This window comes from Ixodes scapularis, unplaced genomic scaffold (assembly GCF_016920785.2).
Source record: "Ixodes scapularis isolate PalLabHiFi unplaced genomic scaffold, ASM1692078v2 PGA_scaffold8__174_contigs__length_109621045, whole genome shotgun sequence".
Taxonomy (NCBI): domain Eukaryota; kingdom Metazoa; phylum Arthropoda; class Arachnida; order Ixodida; family Ixodidae; genus Ixodes; species Ixodes scapularis.
The window spans coordinates 41,715,497-41,740,509 of NW_024609883.1; the positions used below are offsets into that span (position 1 = coordinate 41,715,497).

The window sequence follows — 25,013 nt, forward strand, 5'->3', positions numbered from 1 at the left end:
CAGATTGGGGCCATATTTTTAGGGCTGTCTCTATGGGAGTTTCCCAACTGAGTGTTTTAGTAACGTTGGCAGATACCGAAACTTCGGTGGCGTCAGGCAACATTGGTCTCTGGTCGTCAGTCATGGCACTTCACGTCGAATCACGTGGTCCTGTGACGTTTGGGAGGGAGCGAGAAGCGGGACACGCGACGCGGGCAGGTCTTCCTTTTTTTTATTGGATGCGGGCATTTCGCTTCGCATGGCGTCGACGGTGATGGCCCGGGGGAGAGGGGGAAGGGGAGGAGACGAAAGAGGAAAAGGGGAGCGGAGAAACAGACCGATAAGCGCGCAGGGCAGCGCAAACTAGCGCATCCGTGCGTGTTACGGTGATCACGAGAGCGCCCGGTCAGCCAACACCGGGAGGAGAAACTCATGACGTCATCGTTCAATTTCGCTCTGAGAAGTAAAAACAAGCAAAAACGTGAGAATGACGTATCATGCCTCTGACGTAGTGGCTCAACGTTGGCCGCTCCAACTCCGTCGCATTAGGGAATTGTAGTAGACCGTTTCCGCAGCCCGCTAAGCACCCGGATAGCGCTCCGTAATCCGCGACAAGACCTTGAACTATGCAGAGAAGGCTGACGGCGCGCAGGCGCAGCTGCGGCGTTTTCTTCGGGGATACCGTAGCGGAGGAGGAAAACGATCTACTACAACTCCCTAATGCGACGGAGTTGGAGCGGGCAACGTTGAGCCACTACAAACAATCTGCCAACTCTAGCGTGCGCCTCGCGCCGCACGCTAGAGTTGGCAGATTTCGGCGACTTGGCTCGCTTGAAACCAACTCGCCTGCATCGCCACATTAGCTCGCTTGAAGGTTTGCTGGCCGGTTTATTAAATATATAAACGGAATTAGATCGTAATATTTGACATGGGGTCTTCCTATATGATACTGAAGAGGGCTACATAGTTTTCTAAATATCAAAAATGAAGCGGAGTTGCCCTTTAAATGCGAACAAGTCCCAGGCAAAAATTCAACTTATGGGCGTTTTCAGTCTTCAGATAAGATCGAACAACCATGTCCGGTGACCATTTTAATTTCGACGAAAAAAATATATTTTGCTGGCTTTATGCCCAAAAAAACAAAACCAATCCTTGTTTTCGAAAAAAAAAAATTGTCTGCGAAAAACGTTTGGAAGCACCCTCTCAGTCACGAGCGCGGTTTGCGTATTGCGCGATGATGAACTGTTCTGGCTACGGGTCTAGAAATATCCACTGACAGATTAGGCGTAGGAAAGATTGAAAAAAAAAAGTATTAATCACCGAGCTTTAGGGTAGTTACAACGTTACTAAAACACTCAGTTGGGAAACTCCCATAGAGACAGCCCTAAAAGATATGGCCCCAATCTGTCTCCGAGCACCGAACAAATGACGAACACAACGCCACCATTTCTCCCCCAGCGGCCACTCGAGGAACTGCACGTGACTACTATTTTGGCTTTGACAGGGGTGAACCCCCGTCTCCCCGGCGGACGCGCCGCGTTGAACTGCTGAAGTTAAAATGCACCTAGGTCGGGACGCGCTACCTGAAAGGCCCGCTGAGGCATGGTTTTATAAAAACAATATTAATTGTTCCGCAAAACCTTGCAAACTAAAGATGATAATAACATCACGCGCCCATCATTTGGTACTAAACTCCAATAAATTTCATACAAAAAGAGTATTTTCCGTTTGTTTTTACGCAAAAAACAGGCTTTCAAAAAGCTCGAGGTGACCATAGTACAGACAAACGAAAAAGAGTGGCGCTGTTGTCGCATTTAGCTCGGTCTCGGTGGACGCCAGCGGCCCAGGTATCGACGGCGAGTTTCCCAACTGAGTGTTTTAGTAACGTTGGGTAGTTATTTTTAGGAAAAAATCGCAAACACGGCACATTGCGCAATAACGCTCTGGGTTAAAGGGATACTGAACCAAGGAATAGACCCTTTCCGGAATTCAGTCTGACCACTTTGATCACTATCATCATCATCTGAAAACGCCATATGTCCTACACTAATGGCGGCCTTCTGTTTACTGATGAAGGAAAAAGTTGAAGATGCTCCTAAGCAGATGATTCGAGGCCTATAAATTCTTGATGTTAGCGCGACGTGAAGCAGGAATTGGACGCAAGAGCTGCGTAAGCGTTCATTTCTAACTCAGTCCCAGTCAATCTGTTAGTAGCACTCACTCGGCTTCAAAGCCCCTTGATGTATAGGACTCTATCAAGGCGCCTATGTGGGTTGGCGCTTCGTTTCGACTGGCTGCGTTTGTTTTGCCATCGACACTATAAGAGACTGAAAAATAATCTTAGTGAAGTGCACATTCTCGTTTACCGTTGACCTTTAAGTGACAATGCCCCATTAAATACTGCAGACAACAGGTTCATCGCCGCCATTAATATAGTAAAAGGTAAACTGCCATTTGAGTCACCAGATGGCACTGAATTCCGGAAAGGGTCAATTTAGTGTCCATAATAGTGGCGCACGTTCTTTCCACGGGCCAGCAGCCGACGGTGTGCGCGAGCACACGCAACAAAAATGACGTCAAAAGCCTCCATTCGCGGTTAAGATGACAATGAAATGTATGGACTTCGGGCCAAAGGAGAATAAAGACAACTTTTTCATCTACATTGTGGTGTCTGGTGTAAAAGGTAAGCGATTAATTGGTCTAACAAGCACGTAGCTTTCACTTGTAGAGATGAAAAGCCTGTCTTTATTCTCCTTTGGGCCGACGCTCATGTATTTCGCTGTCCTCTTAAAGGGACACTGACAGGGTATTTATGCTCGCTGAGGTTTTTAGTTGTACGTGACATATGAGAGCTCAACTACCCAGAACAGAATTTGCGGCTCGAAATTCGGTTTCTTTCCGCCCGAAAACCGCCGATCAAGAACTGGCCGGTTCAAGTCTCGCTCACTCTCTTTTTCGCGGTCACGGGCCATTTTCTAAGGTATCGATGCGACCACCAAATTTAATCGAAGTCGTGGGTCACTGAAGGCACACACTCAATATTAAAAATAGAAAAAAATATGAAACCCATTTTTTGTGGCTTCTAAAAAGCTGTAAATACGTTGATTGAAAAAAAAAGTTCCACAGACAACCGGAAGCATTCTGTGCGTTCGTCGTTTCGCGTATCGCGGGACTCGCGGGGACGGCGATGGCAGCGGACGACGGGCGTGGGACCTCTATTTCAGAACTGTCGTTCGCGGTACCGGCGAATTCTGTCTACCGTTAAAAGAGAAATTTGGGACTGATCAAAAGAATTGGTATTCATCCCGTACGACACACCCGGCCACCAAGCCGATTTGCACGAAGACGTCGCCGAGCCGTCGCTCCCTTCTCGTGGCTGAAGACATCGCTCCCGCAAACGTCAAGCACGACGTGTCTACTTCGAGTTCAATATGCACGCGTACGATTTCTTTACTGGGTGCGAATGTCCCCAAAGCGTGGTGCTTCCCAACTTCGACCCGGGAGTGCTTTTGCGAGAGAAAAATCGACAGCAAACTTTCCAACTTACAGTTTACCGGCCGAATTATTACTAAGGAAAGAGATCCACCGGAAAAGCGATGCCCCAGTAGCTCAGTCGGAAAGACGTCCTGTTCACACGCGGTAGGACCGGGTTCGATCCCCCGTGCAACTTTTTATTTTGTTCAAACATTTTCCGATGTTTACATATATATATATATATTTTTACAATCATCACTGAAGAAACAAACAAAAAATAACAAACTAATGTTGTGGACGATACTTCGCTGAATTAAATGGTATGGGATTTCCGTTTTGACACCTGCGAGCTCAATGTAATCACTTTCCACAAAATGCAAGGAGCATATAAATCAGGTAACGTCCGCTTTCCGAGGTGCCCGTATATGTTCTACAGGAATTGCAGCCAGCCGTTGGTCCCGATCCCGTTGATCTTTCGGAAACTCTGTCGCACAATGCAACTTTTTTTCGGATGCAGGAAATGTGAGCCAGCTGTTCACGCAACATCTTGGGTGTATTCTTTTCGGAGCCAATCATGGAAATTCACCACGGGCACTAACTACTCATCTCCAACTCCTCAATGTACAAAAAAACTCATCTTGGAGTACAGAACAACGAGCGGAACAAACATAACTGCAAAAAAATCGCACGGCGAGCGTTCCCGCACGCCGCATCGCACGCCGCATGTCCTGTCGTCTGCTACCGGAGAGGAGAAAAAAAAAAAAAATAACGCACGGTTGGGTGTAGCCACGTGACTTCCGCCACTCACTCTCTTCTCTCCACTTCTCCGACCTCCGTCGGGTTTCGGTTTCGGTTTCGAGGAGTTGCGTCTTTTGGTTTTATTAAAAAAATACGCTACTCTTTTGCAAAATATTAATTGGGTAGTCCTCCGACACCATAATGAAGCGCCTGGCAAAAAATTAAAAAAATTTTTGGGGGGTGTCAGTGTCCCTTTAAAGGGGCCCTGCAATGACTTTTTGACTGGTTTTTAATTTGCACTGAACATGAGCGTACTGAACGTAGTAACCTAATCCAACTTTTCTTTTCTCAAATTTCGCTTTATTTTAAAAGTTATAGGCAAATTAGAATTACAAAAACAAGCAAAAAATAACCTACTCCATGACGTCTTAGGTCCTGCCTTGCGTGGCCTTGAACTAGAGGAGGAGTAGTGAGCACATCGGCGCACACGGCCGCCGCACTCCGTGTCGACGGCTCGAGAGGGCGCCACTAAAGCACGTGTTGGATAGGCTGTATGAAGCGGGCGGCCAGGGCAGCTCGCATTTCATTTGCAGCGCGACTAAACAGTAATTCGGCATAACATTTCATTGGCCACAAACTACTGCAAACACGGGGTAAAGATCAGTTCAGAACGGGAGCCACTTCGCGCTGACGCGCCGCCAAATGGCCAAATCGCCAGCAGGGCCCGCGCCGAAGGCCTTCGGAACGCTCGGAACCGGTCGGATTCTTGAGCCGGTATACGACTACAGCGCCGCCGCGTACATCCGGGACCTTTCTGCGCTCCTCGTTTGTCGTAGCCTCCTCCCACTAGCCTTTTCTAGTATGCGCCGTTTTTTTCCGCCGCTTGGTGGCGGGTATGTCGACGGGTCATTTCTCGTTTCCGTACTTTCTAAACTGCATTTGTTTCTTTTCTGATCTAAAGTAGTGAACAAAAATTACTTTCATACATAATTCAAACGGTTCGCGACACTTATATTTTGTATCTCGACTAAAAAAAAGCTCTTAGCGGCTTTGACCAGTGGCAAGCCCAGGACCAAAGACGTCACATTTTGCGCGCTTTCGGTACCGCGGGTCGCCCTCGTCGGTGTAGGAGGTTTCCGCGTCGTCCGGTTAAAATATGACGCACTGATATTTAGTTACTCTCTCCGTGCCCGCTGGCTTGCCCCAACCCCCAGAAACGTGGAAACAGCAAAAAAGGTAGACGCTTAAATCTGATTGCAGGGCCCCTTTAAGCACGAATGGAGGTCTTTGACGTCATTTTCGTTGCGTGTGCTCGCGCACACCGACGGCTGCTGGCTCGTGGAAAGAACGTGCGCCACTTATTATGGGAACTAAATTCTTTAGTTCAGAATCCCTTTAAAGAATATTTTTCTCCACATCTATAAAAGTTAAGGTCTTCAAACTTTGCCAGTGTGTTGCCCTGCATATAGTTAATCTTTGCGTAAAATATTGTTGTCCCGGTTAGCGAGAGAAATTTACAAGAATTTCTCACACGGGGGCATTTAACTAAAATGCATTACTTTGAAAATCATTTTAAAAAAAGGCAATCTTTAATATTCTTTAAACTCTGAAATTAGCATTTATAATATATACTAACAGTCTGCGAAAACATGATGCAATATTTGTGTGGCTTCTAAATTATAAAGCGAGAAACATGGCCAAGTTGACGCTAACGCGGTTGCCATAAATGGGGCGTGCACATATCCGTTCTTCAGAATTTCAATATTATTATAAAGCGTAAAAATGCTACGGGATGTTCAGGAATAGACAAATTGACAGCACAGAGGTGGACGGTAGTTTTGAAGGGAAAATTCCTGATACATTTTCGTACAACCGACCTAAAAATGCCCATGGGCAGGAGCGATCGAGGTTCGCGGTCAAGGAGGATAGAAGGGTAGGAGAGGGCATGACGCTAGCCGCGTAGCCTCCACAAGCCATGCTCCCTTGACGCCTCGCCTCTTTCTCATTTTCCTCCTTATTCTCCTCACTTACCAGGTACCAGGCCAACGTGACCACATCACGTGACCGTAGCTAGCCTTCGTCTAGCTATGGGGTACTATACTCGTTTTCACCTTAAGAACCGAAGTAAAACAAGCCCGGCTGGTGGCGGAGTGTTCTGGGTTTCCACCAATGAAATGCCGCGATATCGCGTAGACTTAACCACTCTCCGTCGGGAGGTGGTGGGATCCACAATTAGAGACCGAAATCAAAACGAATTTAGCACTGCAGCATCCTCTAGTGGCAAAAAGCTAGAACATACCTCGTTAAATAGTGTTTGTTTCTGATAAACATGCTTATGCTCTGCACAATTTTGCATCGCTTCTTTAAACTGTCTTCAATAAACATATCTTTGTATATCTAACATTGTTTATACCGTCGGCTTTCTGAAAACACTATGAGAAAAAAAAATCAGTATGGGCCAGTTTTAGCGCATTTACAGTTTTTAACGGCAACCATGGAGCGCTAAATCAAAAAGATCAGCTGACATCATCGACATCGCCGCAAACTTGATAAACTGGGATTGATCAGACCTGCTACCAGCCACGAACCTATGTTTGCATAGTTTATTCTGTCCTAATATACATTCGTTTACGTTATTGCGTTGACGTTAATGTGTATGTATTGAGTGGGCAATCGGTTTCCTTCTGTGTCGCGATGAATTTCAATTTTTATTCTTTAATTCCGTTTTCTTAAAGGGGCACTGACACATCAAAATCATATTTTTTTTTATTATCCGAAACGATTGAAAACGATGCCGGGACATTACCCTCAAAATTTGAAATTTGGGAATTCAGTATTCGTGAAGTAAAAAAACAATTTCCAAATGCCGAATTCGAAGTTCCCGCGCGATCGGCGCCGGTGCCTTGACGTCAAAAATTGCGGATTCCTGAGAGTCCACTTTCTTTCACCACTCCCTGCTGTTGCCATGGCGACCCAAAGCGAGGAGGAAAGGAGCGAGCGCCCGCGTTGCGGCGGACCGGTTTTGAGCGGTGTCGCCTGTTTTCCGTTGGAGGATACATCCAGGAGACGGCACCACAACGAACTCCCGATTTTTGGTATTTCAAAAAGAAGGGCCGCAGTGCGTTCGCAATAGACTACTTCCATAAAGCTCTGCATGCAACACGGCGCGCGTTGCACTCTGGGAACTAGTTGGCCAGGGAGGAGGGTGGCATGGTTTCGGTTTCGATCGACACGTCGACAAGAGATTGTTTTCTGGTCCCGAGAGCGTCATTTGTGGTCTCTAAACTAACCTAAATGGCCAGACCTCGAAGCTTTAGCACAAGCCCGAGACGTATAGCTTGTCTTAACACATGTTTGTTGTATTTTTGTACTTGAGCATTTCTGTTAGCGTTTCGAGGTATGTGGACGAGCCAGTGCTGGTAATGTCGACGCTGCGAAGCTTGGGGATCTTGCTTATTTACGAATCAACAAGGTGTAGCAACCAATAAGTATTCATACATCGAGATCGCGCCTTTACATTAGTGTTGTTAATCAGGAGCTTTGTTTGTTTCGTGCGTCCATAGACGAAATATTACTTTTTGCAATTACTGTTTTCTTAATACGCCCGAGTACGCGAGGTAAAACTCGGAGGCGCCATTGAAATGCCAATTACAACACACTTCTTATCTCTTACCTGTACTGACCCGCAGCACTGCACGAAGCGAAGTCCCCACCCACTTGCATTTTACTAATATTCAACATCGCGTATGCGCGTAGACTTATCCTGCAATCGTATAGGGACATTCGCTCATACAAACCGTTTTAAGAAAGCAAAAGTCGAGCACTTGTGTGAAAAATGTTGCACCATTCGCCAGAAGTACGCCGGACGGGCATGAACTCCTATGCGGCATGCGCCAAGCGAACGAAATTATTCAAAGTGCATTTGACGGTTGCTAATGGCCATAATATTTGTTATGCGTTTGCTTTCTTCCTGCCTGAGTATGCCGAGATAATTTCAGACACACCGTTAAGGCACAGATCTTGGGCGTCAGTAAAAGCTCGTCCAAAAAGGCTTAGCGAGGAGTAGGGGGCTTGTTAGGGCCTCCGTCGTAGCTAGCCGATCTCAGCGTTTGCGAAAACTTAATCTTCTATCAGCATAAAATTTGAGTGGGAGATATATGATGACACGAGGTAGACATCACAGTAACTTTGGTACAGTAGTGCGGTCGAATTTATTGCGTTTCCTTAAACGTTCATGCGTCAACGCTGGGCTCAACTTTGATACTCCTGTGAGGATGCGGCTTGCTTTTCGCCCAATGAAGTAACAAGAAGCGGATGTTTGGCAAACAAAATACGTGTAATGCTCCAGGTGCTCCGGGTGACCGAATTTCACTTGTAGTTCACTGGTACCAGACTGGATTATTGAAATTGAACAAAAAGGTGAGGTGACTAAGCCACGTCTTACTACGTTTGCATACGCACTCATAATATCCGGTGTTTCGGGAACCAAGGAAAGTGCCCCGGCCTTCGTTTTGTATCGCTCGAGAATGAGCGTATTGCACATTCGTAAAAAAGTCAGATAATCGAAAACGCAAGCAGCGCATTCGTTCGCGGCGTGATAGCATGAGATGAATCTGCTCAGTCGAAACCGAAACTGAGTGGCCAACTAGTTCCCAGAGTGCACTGCGTGGTATTTCGCCGCGATGGGGCGCGTCGGTTTTGGAAGAAGTCCATTGCGTTAAAAAACATGTTTTAGGATTGCCGTAATTAAATGTTATAGAGATGTCGCCTACAAAGCTTCTAAATTTCATGGTTCTTGACGTCACCGATCAAAAGAAGCGAGGAGGCGAGAGGCGGGAAAATCAAACGCCAAAAATAAAAAGGCGCGCGCGCGCGCGGGAAAATTTTTTTTTTTTGCAATGCGGTTATTTTTTTTTTTGCGTGTCTATGACTGCAACTTGCATCGTTTTAGACAATAAAAATAAATACGACCTTTGGGGTGTCAGTGTCCCTTTAAAGGACAACTCCGCTCAATTCCAGGAATTTCGGGTTTTTTGGTGATTATACATCAAGGTATACTAATAAACGGCTCGACGTCGTTTGTTTCTCAAAAAAGGAAATATAATTCTCGTAATCCTTCTTTACTCCTGATCACGAACCGAAACCGAAACTGCGCTTGCGCCTGGCAACATTGGTCCCGCGTCGTCATAGTCTGGGACAACCCACGTGGTACGAACGTCACCGCACGACCTCGCCGACCGCGCGGACGGACGGATCGGCGGAGCAAGCGTCGTCGCGCCGTGTCGTCTGCTCCACGGTCTCTGCTATCCAACGACGTGTGCGCTACCGCGGCAGCAGAGTGTTTTGACGCAGAAAAAGGCAAGTTGTTTTAAAGTTATGTTTTGGAACCATTAGTAGTTGAAGTTAAGTAAACCACTCGTAATATGCCAGGCATCGCAGCACAAAACGTTGCTCCGAGATGCAGCAGCTTCGGTCTTCCCGACGACGACGCGGAGCGCTCGCTCAGACGGTCATCAGCGCATGCGCGTTTTGGATCACGTGGACATCGGTATGCACGCTGCTGGCGCCGCCTGTAGGCTGCGCCTCAATAAAGTAAAAAACAAGAAAAAAAGCGGTCCCAGACATGGATATGGATATAGATATGGTGGCTTAACCCTTTGTATCGGGCGATCACAGTTTTAACAAAACTGGATCTAGCCAAAAAGAAAAAAAAAAAAACAACCTAAATTTGATTGCCATTGCCCCGCCCTCCTCACAGTTTTCCCACACAAGTCCTCCAGTCTTCGCTTTGCGATTTCAACCACCCCGAGGCCGCCGACATCCCCCCGCTGACTGCGCTGGCCACCATGGTCTCGACTTCCCACTTCATTGATGCACGTCGTCTGCGTCGTCTGCCCCTGCCCTGTCGATGGTGTCGGTCCCAAGTCCAACCTTTTCAGACCCAGTGCAACCGCATAATCCACCTGATCTGGTGGCATCAGCGGTCTCAGCTCTCGGCACTCCATTATGATATGTTCAGCTGCCTCCTCCTGCTGACCACATAGCTGGCATGTACCGTCCATCCCCGGCGTGTACTTGGACCTCAGGTGGCGTGTCCTCAACACTCCACTTCGCGCCTCGCACAGCAGCCCACTGCCCCTCGAGTTGTCGACGAAATCCACGCCCACAATGCTCTTCTTTTCCGCACCGTACACGGCGAGGGACGGCCGCGCGCCTACCGCGGCGACCCATCTGGTCGTTTCTGTCTCCTTCACGCGTTCCCGCACCTGTTTCGCCGTCCCCGGAGATTCGACCTCGCACAGCAGCACCCGTGGCACGTCATATCGCTCCGTGAGCTTGTTCACTCTCCTTACCCACCGGGTGTTGATGCTTCGAAGGTGGATGTACTTGAACACCTGGCGAGCCCATCGTTGTTCCGGCAAAGTGCAAAGCCGCCGCTCGAAAATCAGTTTGCTGCTGGCCTCACGGGCCTCAAAGCAGGACCAACCCATGTCGCCCTGGACGTACTCACTGGTGGTGTTTCGGTGTGTTCCCAGCGCCAGGCGACCCACCTCTCGCTGCCTCACTTCCAGATGTTCTCGTGTACGTGCCGACAGGCACAGTACGGCATTGGCAAAGGTCAAACCCGGCACCGCCACCATTTTCCAGAGTGCCCGCACCGTCTCGTATCGGCTGAAGCTCCACATTCCCCTGCATCCCAGGTAGCCCTTGCGTTTGTTCGCCGTGGTCCGCAGCTCGGCCTCATGTTGTTCGAGGTACTTTTGTCCCGACTGCAGCGTCACTCCCAGGTACTTATATTCGGTCCTCCACTCTATCTCTTGGCCCTGGATGTTCACTCTCTGCGACAGCTGCGTAGAGGCATCCTCTGTTTCCTGTTGCTCCACCCCCGCCCCAAGGACTCCAGACTTGCTGGGGTTGAACGTTAGCCCCAGGGTGGTTCCCTCTCTTCCACAGATGTCCAGTAATTCCTGAAGTTCCTCCAAGGACCCCGCCATAAGTACCACGTCATCTGCATAAATCAAGGCAGGGATCCTCTGATCCACTTGCCTCCCCTCTTCACCGTAGCACATCCTGAAACCCAAGCGACTGTCCTCCAGTGCTCTCTCCAGTCCTGCAATGTACAACATAAACAGAAGTGGTGAAAGCGGGCACCCCTGTCTTAGTCCTTTTGTGGCCTTTATGGGCTCGGTGAACTCTGCCCCCCACTGAACCACTACGCTGTTGTCTCTGTATATCTGTTGGAGCAGGTCCCTCCATTCCACCGGTATTCCCAACTCCTCCAATACCCTCCAGAGCAGCGAATGGTTCACAGAGTCATAAGCCTTGGAGATGTCCAAGAAACCGAGGTATAGGGGCCTCTGCTCGTGGTTGGCGATCTCCATAGCCTGAGTGATTATGAACAGGTTGTCCTCCAGCCTCCTTCCCTTGCGAAATCCGTTTTGGAGTTCCCCGAGTATGCCCTCATGCTCAGCCCAGCTCTGTAGGCGCTCCTTCAGTACATGCATGAAAATCCGGTAGAGCACCGAGGTCACTGTTATCGGACGGTGGTTTTTCAGGATGAGCTTGTCTCCTTTCCCCTTGTATAGCATCCTGATCCGGGATCTTTTCCAGTCCTCCGGTATGTCACCTGTTTCCATCACACAGGAGAGACCCTCTTGGAGCCGTTCCCTGGACTTTCCTCCCATTTTCTTCAGAAGGCCTGCTGGAATGTCATCTAGACCCGTTGCCGTATGACCATCCATGCGTTGCATGGCCCTGTTCAACTCGCCCTGGGATATAGCTCGGCGCTGTTGGGTACTTCTCGTGCTGTCCCTCAGGGGGTCACTCTGTCTTACTGCATCTGGTTGTTCGAAGCTCTCCGTCATTGCCAGAGCGATGTGCCGGATACATTCCTGTCCAGTCAGGACTACTCCGCTTGTGGCATCCCTTATTGTTGTCGGGTTAGGCTCTGCCCATCTCTCTTCGCCCCTGACATGTTGCCAGAACTTTCTTGGGGCATCTCTGCCACTGCTTCGCAATTCCTCAAGCAGTTGTCTGTCCACCTTCTTCATCTTTCTTTGCACCATAGTCGAGAACTCAATCTTTTTTTCCTGGTATTCTTCCCATGCTTTGAGAATATCCTCTCTCTGTGCCCTCATTTTGACTGCTTCACCGTGCTTCCTGGATGCTGCTCTCCTCCGGTTTCTTGCCTCTTCCACTTCTGTGTCCCACCATCTCTTTCTCTTTTGTCTCCGTTTTCGGTGTCCACTCCTTATTCCCTTGACCTTTGTAATCCACTTGCACATCCAACTCACCACGTCTGTGTACTGTCGTATGGGTTCATCCTCCGCCTCCTTTTCCAGCTCCTCCACCACTCTCTCCATTTCCCTACTGGTTAGCCCCTTGGGTGTCCTTGGCATCGGTGACTGTCTTAATTTGGTTGCCCCAAACTCCAATGTCAGTCGGCGGTGATCACTTCCAAGACTCGCTCCGCCAGTCTCGTCTATTGTCATCTCTCTTAGGTTTTCATATAAAGTTGGAGACATGAGACAGTAGTCTATGCATGAGGAACGTTCTCGAACTGCCCATGTGATCTTCCCTTTACTTTTTTCTGTCCCGTTCACCATCACTAGTCCCATTTTTTCCATCCAGCATAGGAGTTCCCGACCCATCTTATCTGTCCTCTCATCCAGTTCCTCTATATGCGCGTTGAAGTCTCCAAGTATGATGATGGGTAAGTTCAGTTCTTCCACGTCCTTCTGTAGACAGGCCAGTTGTGCCTTGTTTGCTTCCTCGGATTTGTTTCCAGTCCAGAGGTACACTATTCCGATTGCCACCTTCTTCTTCCCTATCTTCCCTGTCATCCACAGGTGCTCCACACAGCTTTCCCTTTGCCTTTCCCATTCGCCTTTAGCCGTCCCCAGAAAGCCCACACCTCCCCCTTTTCGCTCCCCACCTCTTCTGTTCTGGCCCTGCCAAGTGAATTTCTCATGTGCTGGTGGTACTTCCGAATTCCTCAGGTGGGTTTCCACCAGTCCCACCCCCACAAGACTCTCCTCTTCCATTGAAGCGTACAGCTCCTCCCATTTCGCTGCTTTTCTCCCTCCTTGCATGTTCAGGAAAGCCAGAGTTTGTCGCGTTCTCCTCTGTCCCCTGCGTGTTCTCTTTCTTGCCTTTTTTGGCTGCATCCTTATCTCTACCGTTTCCTTTGGTTGTGGATTTTCCACCCCCGCCCCGTCCATCCAGCTGTCCGCATCTGTCAACTCCTCACAAGCTAACTTTTTTTCCTCTTGTAATATGGGGGACGTATTCTCCGAGTCGTTGTGTTTTCTTTTTTCCCGCATGGTTCGTCTTGGGTTTTGTCTGTGTGCCTCTTGTAGCTTTTCTCCTCTCACTGCCATGCCCTTCGCTTTTCCCCTGTGCCCTCTCAATATTGTCTCCCCTGTTGCTGGTGCATCCGTTGGAGCTGTTCCTCGATCTTCTGCAACCTGTGGTGCCATCCTTGTTTCCTGATGTTTCTTCCCTGCGTCCTTGTTTGTGATGCCATACCCTTGTTGACTGGCATTGAGCCTAAAAAAGCCTCAATCTTGATGCCTAGGCTTCGTCCCATCTCTTCTGCTCCCTCACCATTGTGAGTGTCTCCCTGGTCCTCACCAGCAGGTATGTTGACATCCACAAACTCCACTCTAGGGCCCAACCGCTGTGTCATTTCTTTCGTGAGCGTGTTCATTTGTATGCTTTTTTCTTTTGTTGGGCCTACATTACTTTCTACTGGAACTGCACATACCACATACTGATGTTCCGGTGACATCTGAACCCACCTCTTCAGTTGTTCTTCCAGTTCATTTATGGCACTCTGTGCTGTCACTTCTCCCCGCATATCCATACTCCCTGCATGGATGACAACCATTCCTGTTCCTGCTTGCCATATTCTGTGATCCCTTTCCGCCCGAGCCATCGTTTCTTTCAGCTGGGCCCCGGGTTTAGTTGCAAAGTAGACCCGCTTGTCATAGTCGACTGCCTTGAGTACCTTACTATGACGTACGGCGCAGTGTTGGCTGCGCCAACACGCGGTATTGACTGCGCTGTTCTCTGCGCCGCACATCGGCCGCTAGAATTAGCAGATTTCGGAGACTTGAGGCATCTCAAACTTTGTTTACCAGTTTAACAAACTTTTAGGTTTAATTACGTCGTAAAACTTGACGTGTAGTCTTTCTAGGTGATACTAAAGAGAACTGCGTTGTTTTTTCAGCATCGAAAATGAAGCGGAGTTGCCCTTTAAGTTCCGTGGTGTGGGGATGGTGGTACAAATCCTGATTATAAGCAGAAACAGCGTGGTTGATGTGAGATACGTTCTTCCAGGATCCCATCAAAGCTTCTGCTTGTTGCCAGGGTGGCCCTGTGTGAGGATGGCGATAAGAATCCCGATTATAATCTGAAACAGCACGGTGGATGAGAGATACGTTTATTGCCAGAGCGACCCCAAGGCATGTGGATGGCAGTTTGTGAGCTTACTTTCCCACAAACCGCCTGGGGAACTGATCACTGCAATAAAGGAGCTATCTCAATGAAAGACTGGGCTGAACATGATGTTTAGACCTCAAAATGAGGTGTAAGCGACACTGAATATGCATGAGGTGAGCAAGTAAAATGTTAAGCTCATTTCAGAACAATGGTCGACTTTCGGCATGCCGCCAGCACTACGTCTTCTTGAATGAAAACGACCCTTAAAGTGTAATTGTATGCATATGTGTTTAGAATGCAAAAGGGCAAAATGGCGCCTGACACCTCTGCTGTAATGGGCAAATTAGCGAGTGCAGTACAACTGCAATTTTTGTTTTGTAGTGTGAATTTTTGTACACAGTGGGATACATACAGCTGATTTCAAAGACCTCGAGAAGCCATGAACAAGGCTATTACGCAATGAAAGGTAGAATCACGACAACAACATGACACTGGAGGTTAAAGGTGTACTCCGCCGATTTCTTCATGGTCCCCGATTTGCTTTAAATTTTGCTAAACTCGCCAAACAACATCGCCAAAATAGTATCCCAAATATTAGGTCAAAATAATTTTTTTGACGAAGTTATTGAATTTACAATTTTGGTCCTCACCGTGTTTTTCAAACTGAAAGTCTCTACTGGCAACAATGAAAAAGTGACGTCATTGGAAGTGCAGGGGTTCACTCTTTGGACTGTAGAATTTGTTCCCAACTGATTTGAAGCAGTTTCATGGTGTCAAATGAATGCCTTGGAAGCTCGCTCCAGTCCCCGCGCTCCAGCACGGAACAAATAATTGGCATATTCTATTTTTTAGACTACTCGCCCGACTGGCAAGCTGAACTTCCACTGACGTCACGGCCCTGAAAAGGGCGGGTATATTTGAATGTCTGTTTTTGCATCATTTTCATTTGCCGATTTCGCAATAACTATTATGAATTTCACGATATTAAATAGCATTCCAGAAAGGGTAAAGGCCTGGGAGTCAGAAAATATAGTTAGTTGAGGTAGCTCAAAAATCGGCGGAGTACACCTTTAAGCGTGTATGAAGTCGGGAATCCGATTTTGCAGTATGTGAATGGTCCTTAAAGGGCCGCTCTGTTTCTGGGGTATGGCAAACAGAGTCCAAAGTTCTAGCCACTTTCAGATGAGAACATGTCCTAGGGGGACATTAGTTCACGGTCAATTCCATTATAAAGGCTGAACACCGGAGATCTCTTCAGCCTCATCCTCGTCGTCAGTTTCGTCGTCGTCTCCACTCTCGTCCTCCATGTCGCTTGCATCGAGGGGTTAGATGACTGGCTCGAGGTTCGACTCTGGGACATCACATTCTCGAAACTTCGCCTCCATTTTTTTCACATGCTCTACACAGTCATGCCAATGGACAGCTGTTACGTTGTCCACTGCTTCCCTCAAGAGCCGCTCGGCGTCATTGTTGCTTGAATGTGATGTTCTTGGAGGCGACCTCCCGCTTGACTCGTGCCCATATCAACTCTATGGGATTTAGTTCGCAGTGGTACGGTGGGAGCCTCAACACTGTGTCCGGCGTCCGTAGCCATGACGTCAACTTTGTACTTTGTGTAGCGATATCCTTAACCGTTGCCACAATGCTCAGAAGGTCTTCTTTCTTCATTGTGGCAGTCCAGTCTAGGTTCCCGGAAGAGAGCCACTGCTGGATCTCACCCTTCTTTGTTGCAGTTGTGGGAACAGCTTCAGCCTTTCTGCTGTGGTATGGCGCGTTGTCTATAACAATTACGCTGTTAGACTTGATGTGGTCCAGCAGATGAAGAAACCATGCTTCGAACCTGTTCGAGTCCATTTCATCGTGGTAGTCCCCCTTCTTCCCACGGAACACGTCCAGGCAGCCGGACACGAAGCCAGTGTCACTACCTGCGTGGGTGACAATCACTCTTTCACCTTTTCCAGAAGAAACCTTTAGCCCGGTCGTCAGTCCAGACATGAAGGCTTGCCTTGCTGACTTTATGGTGCTGTCAGTCCACACCTTGTCAACCGTAAGGCCGGCGTTCACCCAAGTCTCGTCCTGGAAGTAGATCTTGCGGTTCTGGGCTCTGTGCTTTCTGATTTCCCTCAAATACCGCCGCCTCCACTCGGCGATGTCCTCTCTCTCAATCAGGAAGGAGTTGCGATTCCGTTTCTGTTTCTCGAAACCCATGTCCTTCAGCAGGCGATACAGGGTAGACCCGGAACAGGACGGCAGCACTTCGTCTTCTTGGAAACGAGCGGCGATTTTCTTCAACGTTAGGATCTCCCCCCGACAGAAGAAATTGTGCAGGCAGCTTCTCACGGCCGTCAAAGTGCACGCGTCGTGATTTGAAATCCTCTTCCTTTTCTCGGCGAATTTCGGGCGCTTCTTTGAAGGAGATTTCACAGCTCCGTTGGCACGTTTGAAGCCACGCTTGATCTCGTAGACCGAGCTAACGCTGATCCCCGTTGCGGAGGCAGTCAGGTTGATGACTTCCACCACATTTTTTTCTTGGTACTGCCGCCGTATCCAAGAATAAACGTTCAAAACACACTGCCTTGTCTAGCTCGACAGGACATTTCCACTTGCGTGACGTTTGTAGTACACCCGAGGGGAAACGTCTTCAGGAAGGAGTGCTGACATCACACACCGATCAGCCAGAGCTGTTGGAGTCGCCATTTTGGAAGGCGAGCAACAGCGGCTGGCCGGCTGGCTACGAACATCGATCCTCAGATCTTGTGAGGCGTTGAATTACGTGAATACACGCGTATACTAAGGAGGTGTATTATTTATCCTAATGAGAATAACACATTTATCTAAGCTTAAATAACGCTAGCATTCCAGAGAGCAAACTTTTGTCGGAACTACTTCGCAGAACGGAATAATATGTGCGACGGCATGCGACCAATAAGCATGCGACGAGAGGGACACACCCACTTTTTTCTTAAGGTGAAAACGGGTATAGAATACACGACAGTCTAGCTTTCGATCTAATAAAACCTAAAGGACAGAGCGCGCGCAAGCCTGCAAGGAATCTTTCTAGAATTAACCATCCATCTCACACGTGACACGCGGGAGAGATCTACGGTCACGTTGGCCACAACATCGTTTAAACGTTTTATGACTAGGCTTCACCAATATTGCAATGTGCCCCTCCATAAAAAAATTGTTTCACCTTATGATGTACCGCAGGAAAGGCTACAAGCGCGAGCTCCTCGGCGGCACAAGCTCTCGTGTAGTAGGGGCAGCTGCCTACGCTGTGAGCACGGGCGGATTTAGAGGGGGGCCCGGATGTCCTGACCCTCCCCCCCCCCCCCCCCACCCCCCCTCAGGAAATTCCTGTATCCGCAACTGGCTGTGAGCTCGCGCTTCTAGCCTTCGTTGCGGTACAACATAAGGTGAAACGGAGTGCCTGTTTCAAATTTCAACAGCCGGCGTATAGCGCCTCCGTCTACGTGACGTGAAGGAAGCAACCGGAGCGACTTTGCAAACTTTGCAAACAGATCAGTCTACAACCTTGGCGGTAACAAAGTAGGGTGCGGCAGAACCTGAACCTGCGCCGCCTGTGAGCGTTAATAGATCCGCCGCCATGGAGGGCCGCACAACGCATAAAAAATTAAAGACACTTAAAAAAAAAAAATCCGGTTGCCTGAGATTGTTTGTATTGGGCGTTTTTAGATATGATCAAACGACCATGTCCGGTCGACATTTTAGAACGCAGCTCTTAGGCGCCCTTTTCCGGCTTGAGCGGCGTCGGCGTAACCGAGCGGTGCATTATAGGTAAATTTCCCCGCTGAATCTAGCGGAAAAATTTCCCCGCTAAATCTAGCAGAAAAATTTCCCCGCTAAATATGGCGGAAAAATTTTCCGCTAAATCTAGCGGAAAAATTTCCCCGCTAAATCTAGCGGAAAAATTTCCCGGCTAAATCTAGCGGAAAAATTTCCCCGCTAAATTTAGCGTAAATTTTCGCCGCTAGATTTAGTGGAAAATTTTCCCCGTTAAATTTAGCGGAAAATTTCCCCGCTAAATCTAGCGGAAAAATTTTCCCACTAAATCTAGCGGAAAAATTTCCCCGCTGAATCTAGCGGAAGAATTTCCCCGCTAAATCTAGCGAAAATATTTCCCCGCTAGATCTAGCGGGAAATTTTTCCCGCTAAATCTAGCAGAAAATTTTCCCCGCTAAATTTAGCGGGTAATTTTTCCGCTAGATTTCGCGGGAAATTTCTTTGGGGGGTCACGTGACACCCCAGGTCACGTGACCCCCCCCCCCGAAGTCACGTGACCCGCAAAATCACGTGACCCCCCCCACCCCCGCCGAGGTCACGTGACCACACCCCAGGTCACGTGATCCCCCCCCCCCTCCCCCCGAGAAGAGGTGACCCTCAGTACCCTTCCCTCCTCCTCCTCAAGAGCTGCGCTCTAATTCGGTGTTACAGGGAGTTGTAAACGGCTTTCATTTTTTTTACCAAAATATGTTTTATTTGTTGTATAAGCGCAAAAATACATATATTCAAACATTTCTTGCGGAAACAAAATTTTCTTGAGGAAAAAGAAATCACAAAGTCACTATCGGTATACGGGCACGTTTTTGCGACGCGTGGAACCGTCCTTTTGGGTATTTATTGAAGAAAAACTGTTGTCATCTTAAAGGGACACTGACACCCCCCAAAAATTTTTTTTTATTTTTTGCCAGGCGCTTTATTATGGTGTCGGAGGACTACCCAATTAATATTTTGCAATAGAGTAGCGTATTTCTTTAATAAAGCCAAAAGACGCAACTGCTCGAAACCGAAACCGAAACCCGACGGAGGTCGGAGAAGTGGAGAGAAGAGAGTGACTGGCGGAAGTCACGTGGCTACACCCGACCGTGCGTTTTTTTTTCTCCTCTCCGGTAGCAGACGACACGACATGCGGCGTGCGATGCGGCGTGTGATGCGGCGTGCGGGAACTGCTTACCGTGCGATTCTTTTGCAGTTATGTTTGTTCCGCTCGTTGTTATGTACTCGAAGATGAGTTGTTTTGTACATTGAGGAGTTAGAGATGAGTAGTGAGTGCCCGTGGTGAATTTCCATGATCGGCTCCGAAAAGAATAAACCCAAGATGTTGCGTGAAGAGCTGGCTCACATGTCCTGCATCCGAAAAAAAGTGGCATTGTCGAAAGATCAACGGAATCGGGACCAATGGCTGGCTGCAATTCCTGTAGAACATTTACGGGCACCTCGGAAAGCGGACGCTACCTGATTTATATGCTCCTTGCATTTTGTGGAAAGTGATTACATTGAGTTCGCAGGTGTCAAAACGGAAATCCCATACCGTTTAATTCAGCGAAGTATCGTCCACAACATTTGTTTGTTATTTTTTGTTTGTTTCTTCAGTGATGATTGTAAAAAAAAAAAAAAGAAAAAGATATGTGAACATCAAAAATTGCTTGCAAAAAAAAAAAAAAAAAAAAAAAAAAAAATCACGGGGGATCGAACCCGGTCCTACGGCGTGTGGAGCGGACGTCTTTCCCACTAAGCTACTGGGGCTTTTTTTTTTTTTTTTTTTTATTATTACATGAAAAAAGGACAGTAAAAACAATCAAGACACATTCTAACAGAGATATCCCTTATTTACATTCAAACTGACTGATAATGGTCACATGGAAATACGAAGAAAGGGGGCTATACTAACATATTTCGAATGGGGTCACATCTCTAAAAGTCGGGAAGATGAACACATTTGTCAAGAAGGGTATACCATTCTGGGCGTTTCTTGAGGTGGTCGTACACATTACGTACATGTGATACAGTTTCTATGAAATTGGACTTTGTAGACCGTGGAGGATCAGCATTTCTATCAATCATCCTTGTTTTCCAAAGGCTATGCAGACCCATCAATGTGAACAGGTCATAAGGAAAAGTATCATTTTGGTTTAAAGGCAAAAAACGTATCGTATATGCACAGATATTCAGGTCTTTCTTCAATGTCCTTTGTAGGACATCCCAAAACAAATAGGCGTCGGTGCAAAAAATAAAGCAATGTTCTATTGTTTCAGGCTGGTTGCACAAACGGCAGTTCACTGACCAAGGAACAAATATACCTTTTTCGCGCAGCCAAGGCTTTACCGGCAACGTTGAAGTGTGGAGCTTATAAAAGAATGACTTCGCTGTCGGTGAGACATGTAGCTTACACACACGTTTCAGGACGTCTTGTCCCGGGCCATTACTGAACATACTTTGGTACAGGGGTATAGGAAATAATGCATCGATGAGATCAACATATAAAGCTTTCCGCGACACTTTAAATAAGTATTCCAAGGAAAAACGTGCTTTAAGGAACTCTATTGAGCTCACAACCTCTCCGAGGTATCCCAATGGACGAGATGTGCTCGCAGGCACTGTTGTTACTACTAAATACGGCAACGCACTTGAAAGCGCTGCCTGCATGTAAGTTCGAAGGAAGTCATGAGACACAGTTCGGAAGAACAAGAAGCGTGATATAATTTGTTTTAAAAAGACGTGTAAAAGCCCGAGACCGCCTTGCTCAACGGAACGAAACAGGTTATCTCGTCTCATGGGCTCCCAAGTGGAACCCCATACAAAAGTTGCAAACACTCTGTGAAACTTCTGAATGTGGCCTCTAGTACAGCAAATCACCTGAAGTGCGTACCAAAGTTTTGCTGCTAAGAAGATATTACAGGCTTTCGCCCGTCCAAAGATAGACCACTGATTTACTTTCATTATTGCCGCTTGAGTTTTCATCTTTTTAACCCTTTCTGTCCAATAATGTCCATTGTTCCTAACGCAATTAAGGGGAGCTCCTAAGTACTGAGGGGCAATGCAGTTCCATGAAATGCCAGCGTACTTTGAAGGTGTTGTGGCCCATTGCCCGCACCAGAAGCCAGTACACTTTGCCTTGTTGATGAGCGCCCCAGTCGTGGAACAGAAGTTTTGAGCTAAAGCGAACACATTGTCTACGCTTCGTTTGTCCTTACAGAAGAACGCAATGTCATCCGCATAGGCCAACACTTTTACCTCTGTGGAGTAGAAACGGTATCCTTCTACATTTGGGCTATTTAGTACGCTTAGACATAGGGGCTTTAAGTATAGTGCAAACAAAAGGGGGGACAAGGGGCATCCCTGTTTGACAGATGACTCTAGACGAATTGGTCCCGACAAAGAGCCATTAACTATAAGCCTAGTGGTACAACTGCGGTAGCATATATTTATTCCTTTAAAAAGTGTTGGTCCTAAGTTTACGTGGCGGAGTATGTCGAATAGAAAAATATGGGAGACGCGATCAAAAGCTTTTGCTAAATCCACTTGAACCATAGCCACTTGATCTGCATGAGCACAACAGCTCTCTATTATTGTACGAGCTACATGTATGTTTGTCTGTATCGTTCTGCCCTTAATTCCACAAGTCTGGTGATTGCCAACAACGCTGGATGTGATGTATTGAAGTCGTTTTGTCAGAATTTTTGCAAAGATTTTGTAGTCCACATTGCAGAGTGTAATAGGGCGGTACCCTTCAAAATTTAGGAGTTTATCTGCCTCTTTACTTTTTGGGATTAAAACTGTATGGCTCTTATAAAAAGAAGGTGGTAGTGTTTCCTGCTCATACGCTTCCAGAAATACTTTAAGTAAAAACGGGCTTAGGAGGTCCTTGTATTCTTTATAAAACTCTGCTGGGAGTCCATCGGGCCCTGGTGTTTTTGAATTTGGTAATTCATCTATCGCGCATTGTACTTCTTCCAATGTGATTGGTCTACCAAGGAGATCGCTCTTAAGCTGGCTAACCTGGGGCATCAAGGAGACTAGATATTTAGTTTTTTCTCTATTTATCGATTGTGTTTGCCCGAAGAGGCTTTGGTAGTGTGTTTCAAAAGCATTCATGATGTCGAGTTCGTTAGATGATAATGCCCCGTTACAATTCAGAAGTTGTATTCTTTTTGACTGTCTATTTCGAGTCTCATCGTCAAGTGCTCGTCGAGTGGGTGTCTCTGAGGATAGAAATCGTCTACAACGAGACCGTACTAGTGCTCCATGGAACCGTTTTTGTTCGTGACTTTGTATCTGACACTTCACTCGTAGTATTTCTTCATGAAACAAACCAGGCGTCTCACGCTCTAGCTCGTGGAGGGTCTGTAGGTTGCGTAAAAGAAGATTTTTGTCTTTTTTTGCATGGAATGATGTTATGCACGAGCATTCAATTGCTTCGTTCTTAATTTCTTGTTTAAACGTGTCCCACTGGGCAAAAATGTCGAATAGGTGGTTCGTACTCGCCTTATTAAAATTTTCTCGAACTCGCTTGCTAAACTCTTTGTCTTCTAATAGTCTCGAATTAAATTTCCATAAAGCCCAATTTGGTGGTGATTTACGTTGTACGTCTCTACCGATGCACGCCCTTACAAGGCAATGATCCGAAAAGGAAACTGGCTTTACGTCGTAGGCACTCACTTGTGCAAAAAGGGGACTTGATACATAAATGCGATCCAGTCTCGCATTGCATGTTGCATGAAGATGGGTAAATCGATTAGAAACGTTTTGCGAAGCCCTAACGTCAAAAAGGTAGTAATCGGATGTGAGACTGTTCAAAATTTCGGCACTGCTATCACGCCTTGTAGAAGGAACTGATCTGTCGCTAACGTTACACACACAGTTAAAGTCTCCGAACAAAACAATCTGCTTGTCTGTATCAAGAAATGGGGCAAGATTTTCAAAGAAAAAACGTCTCTCTCGCTCGCCGTTATAAGCGTAAATACACAGTAAACAAAAAAAAATGCCCCGTAACAGAAAATCACAGCATATAAACCTTCCTTTGTCGCCAACGACATGTGACAATGAAGAATAACCCAGGCTTTTTTTCAGAAACAAAAAGCACCCTCCCGACAAGCCATCAGCATGACTGACACATACCTCGTATGTCAAGAGGAAAGGGTCCAGTGCTCGAGCGGTGTCCTCATCAGACGATATCTTTGTTTCCTGAATGGCAACAAAGTCTCTCTGTTCTTTTAAGAGGAGCCTATATACTTGGGACTGTCGCGCACGTGAACACAGTCCTCTGACGTTGAGGGTAGCAAAGCTGAGTGGGGGGCGTGCCATGGGCTACTAGTTGTTATGTAGGTAAAACATCATTGTCTTTCATCTCGTTGTCCGGCTGTGGAGCCAGGCTGTAAGGGTCTTCTCGGAGCGCTGCTGGCTTGCGCTTTGCCTCTCCTCCCTCGCCATTCTTGCTCTCCTTCTTGGAACCCATTCCAGAGGGCTGGGACGACTCAGCCTTAGGAGCGGGTCTCTTGACGGATGCTCCATTGGATGTGGTGGGACGCTCCCGGCGAGGCAGTGGCTGTTGGCTGCAGGACGGCTCCTCTGTTACCTCCAAGAGGGGGTACTCGTCTTCCGACCAGTTTCGCATGGTTGCTGTAGTTGTTATCGTAGAGTCTTCTTTGATTGGCACAGATGAGACATCATGCGAGACGGGATTGGTCGTTTGTGCTTCTTGGGAAGCAGTTTCCCGTTCTATCCTTGGTGCTATGGAATCGATGACTTCTCCTGTAGCGTCAACCATCTCACTGATGTCCATTAGGTGATCTTGAACAACGTCATCAAGAGGGGTTCTCACCTGTCGGAGCTTGTCGGCGTATGTCGATACACATTCGTCTGTAGAGTGTCCATAGCGGCGGCATTCGCCGCACCGAGGAGTTCTGCACTCTCGACGTATGTGCCCGATTCGGTTGCATCGGAGGCACAGCGGAGGGCGACCAGGAACGATCACGAGGCTTCGGCAGCCGAAAACCGTGAGTTGGTGCGGGATTTGGGTGCTGTTCATCCCTTCACGGAGTGTTAACGTTACCTCCTTGTTTAAAGTCTCCATTTGCTCCATCCCTGGGCAACTCCACTTCTCGCGAACGATTGAACGAACCGTACCGTAGGGCGCTAGCGCCTCTTCGATTCGCTTGTTCTCCATGTGGACCGGCAGCCACAACAACTTGAGTTTAACGTCTCTGGTGTCTGGGTCGATGACTATGCATCTGTGTCCCTTCACACAGAGCTCGGCCTTGTTGACGAGCTTAGCTTTCGCCAAAGCGTTAGTACAAGTTACCATCCATACGTGGCTCATTTGGAATTGGCCGATTCCGATGATATCTTGAGCCTCAACCACTCCTCGTAAGGCATCACGGAAGTCAGGTGCGCGGTAGGGTCTCGCGGCAAGATCTCCATGCAGGAAAACAGAGTTTAGGCTCAAATTACCTGTGGGTAGACGAGGTAAGACGGTCCGGTATTCAGTTGTCATGGTTTCCGAAGAACTGGCCGAAGCCTCAGCATTTCCCCGGCCAGTGGCCGGTGTATTTTCCTTGGAGAACATAAAGCGCGTCCGT

At 47.6% G+C, this 25,013-nt stretch overlaps 3 protein-coding genes across 3 annotated transcripts; all 3 read right to left on the bottom strand.

Annotated features, from left to right (window-relative positions):
- Positions 1 to 16,098: 16,098 nt before the first annotated feature.
- On the bottom strand, positions 16,099 to 17,331 carry LOC120844203. The gene is made up of 2 exons (XM_040215851.1): positions 17,242 to 17,331; positions 16,099 to 17,169 (listed from the first exon to the last, which is right to left on the bottom strand). Exons 1-2 carry the CDS (start codon positions 17,329 to 17,331, stop codon positions 16,099 to 16,101), a joined length of 1,161 nt encoding a protein of 386 aa, XP_040071785.1.
- A 3,018-nt stretch (positions 17,332 to 20,349) lies between these two features.
- Positions 20,350 to 21,351, bottom strand: LOC115328704. The gene has a single exon (XM_040215856.2). The coding sequence runs from the start codon at positions 21,208 to 21,210 to the stop codon at positions 20,350 to 20,352; it is 861 nt and encodes a 286-aa protein (XP_040071790.1). The 5' UTR covers positions 21,211 to 21,351.
- Positions 21,352 to 23,752: 2,401 nt separating this feature from the next.
- On the bottom strand, positions 23,753 to 24,754 carry LOC120844204. The gene has a single exon (XM_040215853.3). It carries the CDS (start codon positions 24,752 to 24,754, stop codon positions 23,753 to 23,755), a length of 1,002 nt encoding a protein of 333 aa, XP_040071787.3.
- Positions 24,755 to 25,013: the final 259 nt, after the last annotated feature.

Coding starts and splice junctions, on each gene's coding strand:
- LOC120844203 (XM_040215851.1), bottom strand. CDS start 17,331: ATGGCGACTCCAACAGCTCTGGCTGATCGGTGTGTGATGTCAGCACTC. Junction 17,170..17,241: donor GGGTGTACTACAAACGTCAC/GCAAGTGGAAAT, acceptor ATACGGCGGCAG/TACCAAGAAAAAAATGTGGT.
- LOC115328704 (XM_040215856.2), bottom strand. CDS start 21,210: ATGAGACGAGATAACCTGTTTCGTTCCGTTGAGCAAGGCGGTCTCGGG.
- LOC120844204 (XM_040215853.3), bottom strand. CDS start 24,754: ATGAGCCACGTATGGATGGTAACTTGTACTAACGCTTTGGCGAAAGCT.